The sequence below is a fragment of the Nicotiana tabacum genome, chromosome 17, assembly GCF_000715075.1.
Source record: "Nicotiana tabacum cultivar K326 chromosome 17, ASM71507v2, whole genome shotgun sequence".
Classification (NCBI taxonomy): domain Eukaryota; kingdom Viridiplantae; phylum Streptophyta; class Magnoliopsida; order Solanales; family Solanaceae; genus Nicotiana; species Nicotiana tabacum.
In genome coordinates, this window is record NC_134096.1 from 50,466,929 (window position 1) to 50,468,964 (window position 2,036).

The window sequence follows — 2,036 nt, forward strand, 5'->3', positions numbered from 1 at the left end:
ACAACTATTTTACTTACTATATTGAGAGAGTTGAGCCAGTATCAGCAGGTAAGCATATCTTCATATTATATTTGACTCCTAGTTACTTTTAATTATTATATTATTAGTTCAGTTTTAGCTTTCAGTTATTTTGTTGCCTTACATACTCGGTACATTATTTTGTACTGACTTCCCTCTTGTCGAGGACACTGCATTTCATGCCTGCAGATCCTGATAGATAGTTGGAGAGACCTTTCCGGTAGAAAAAGCCAAACATCAACTAGGTTGGGAAACTCCATTTCCCCGGAGTTACCTGGTCTAGACCTTGAAGTCCATTATATATAGAGAGATTATTTGGGTTGGTCAGGGACCTGTTCCAACCACAGTACAACCATCAGTAGAGGCATGTAGACATATCCTATCAGTCAATGCAGTATCTTAGCCTTGTATGAATATATTTGTTTGGTTTGTCAGTTGTAGTAGTTGTGACGCCTTGCCGGCCCAACTTTATACTAATGTTTAGTTGGATCTAGTCTCTGTTCAGTTTATATTTTGTTTCATAAATTGTCCTTCAACATGGCCCTATGGCCAAAGTATCACATTGTATATTCAGATTCCCTCAGTCTCAAGTTGGTATGCTTAGTCAAGTGAGGTACCGGTCTCTCCTCCCCAGGTTTGGGGTGCGACAGGCAATCAACCGTTTCTTCTGCTTTACCGAAGGGAAATTAGGGTCTAAACTTAACTTGTGGGTAATCACTTCCAGTGGAATACTTGTCATATCTGAATGTGACCATGCAAAACAATCAATGTTAGCTTTTCAAAATTCAATAATTCTAAGTCTGAGTTTGGGGCTCAACCCTGTTCCCAAGTAAACCTTTTTATTTGGGGATTCTGTGAACAAAGTAGCTTGTTCAAACTCTTCTACGGTTGACTTTGTTGCATCCGTTTATTACGGTACTTGGAATGATCTAGGCACCTCATAAAAATATGATGACTCTTCTTCTGCATTAACTTCAATTGGGACCGGAAGGGAACTAGACACTAGTCCTTATAGTTGCTATTTGTTGATTCCCTCCGATTTGCTTCCAAATAAGGTGAGTGCATTCATTTCTCTTGTAGTAGGTTGATTACCTCTAATCTGTTTGATCACATCCGGTGTAGGAAACTTCAATAATTCATGGATTCATAGTCTACCGAGGATCATGTTATAGCCCATATCTCTATCCATAACTTCGAAAAAGGTGAATTTTGTCACCCATTCAGCATAGGTAGGTAGCACGATCGCTCTTCGGGTCGATACACTTGTTATGTTAAACCCGGCCACAAGCTTTGTCGCATGAACTATATTTCTGGTTAGCTTTGCTTGGTCCAAAACCCTCAATTGGATTACATTGACTGAACTACTTGGATCAACCAACACACGTTTAATTTTAAAATCTACAACATTAAGAGATATTACCAGAGCATCATTGTGCGGTAAAATAAGACCGTCTACATCTTCCTCAATGAAGGTGATTTCATCATCTTCTGATGCTTCCCGGATCCTCTTACCATGAGTGACTGATATCTTCATCTTTTTAGCTGCCGAAAAAGTCACCACATTTACTTCTACCCCACCAAAGATCATGTTAATCGTTAGGCTAGGAAAACTTGTGGCTGGTTTTGCCGGTTCCGTTGAATCTTGACTCCTTCCATAGTTATTCTTAGCCCGGTCACTTCAAATTTTCTTGGGTGACCATTTTTCAATAGCATTACAACCTCTTCGCGAAGATGCCGGAAGTCCCCATATGTTCCATGGAATTCACACTATAAATTAGGAACCCTTTAATTAGGATCTGATCGAATTGGTTTTGGGAACCTTGTCTCCTAGATAATTCTCATAGCCGAAACTAACTCTACCAAAATGATGTTGAAATTGTAATATGATAACCGGGAATATCCTGAATCTTGGGATTCTGATGGTTTTTTATCTTGCAAGGCCCTACTACTCCAATCACGATTCGTCCTTCTCTCCGATCCAAATCTTTCCAATAACTGAAAATATTTAGCCCCACGCC

At 39.5% G+C, this 2,036-nt stretch overlaps 1 protein-coding gene across 1 annotated transcript; it reads right to left on the minus strand.

Moving 5' to 3' along the window:
* Positions 1 to 1,162: 1,162 nt before the first annotated feature.
* LOC142171842 (uncharacterized) lies at positions 1,163 to 1,606 on the minus strand. Its single transcript, XM_075235547.1, has one exon. The coding sequence runs from the start codon at positions 1,604 to 1,606 to the stop codon at positions 1,163 to 1,165; it is 444 nt and encodes a 147-aa protein (XP_075091648.1).
* Between the last annotated feature and the right edge of the window lie 430 nt (positions 1,607 to 2,036).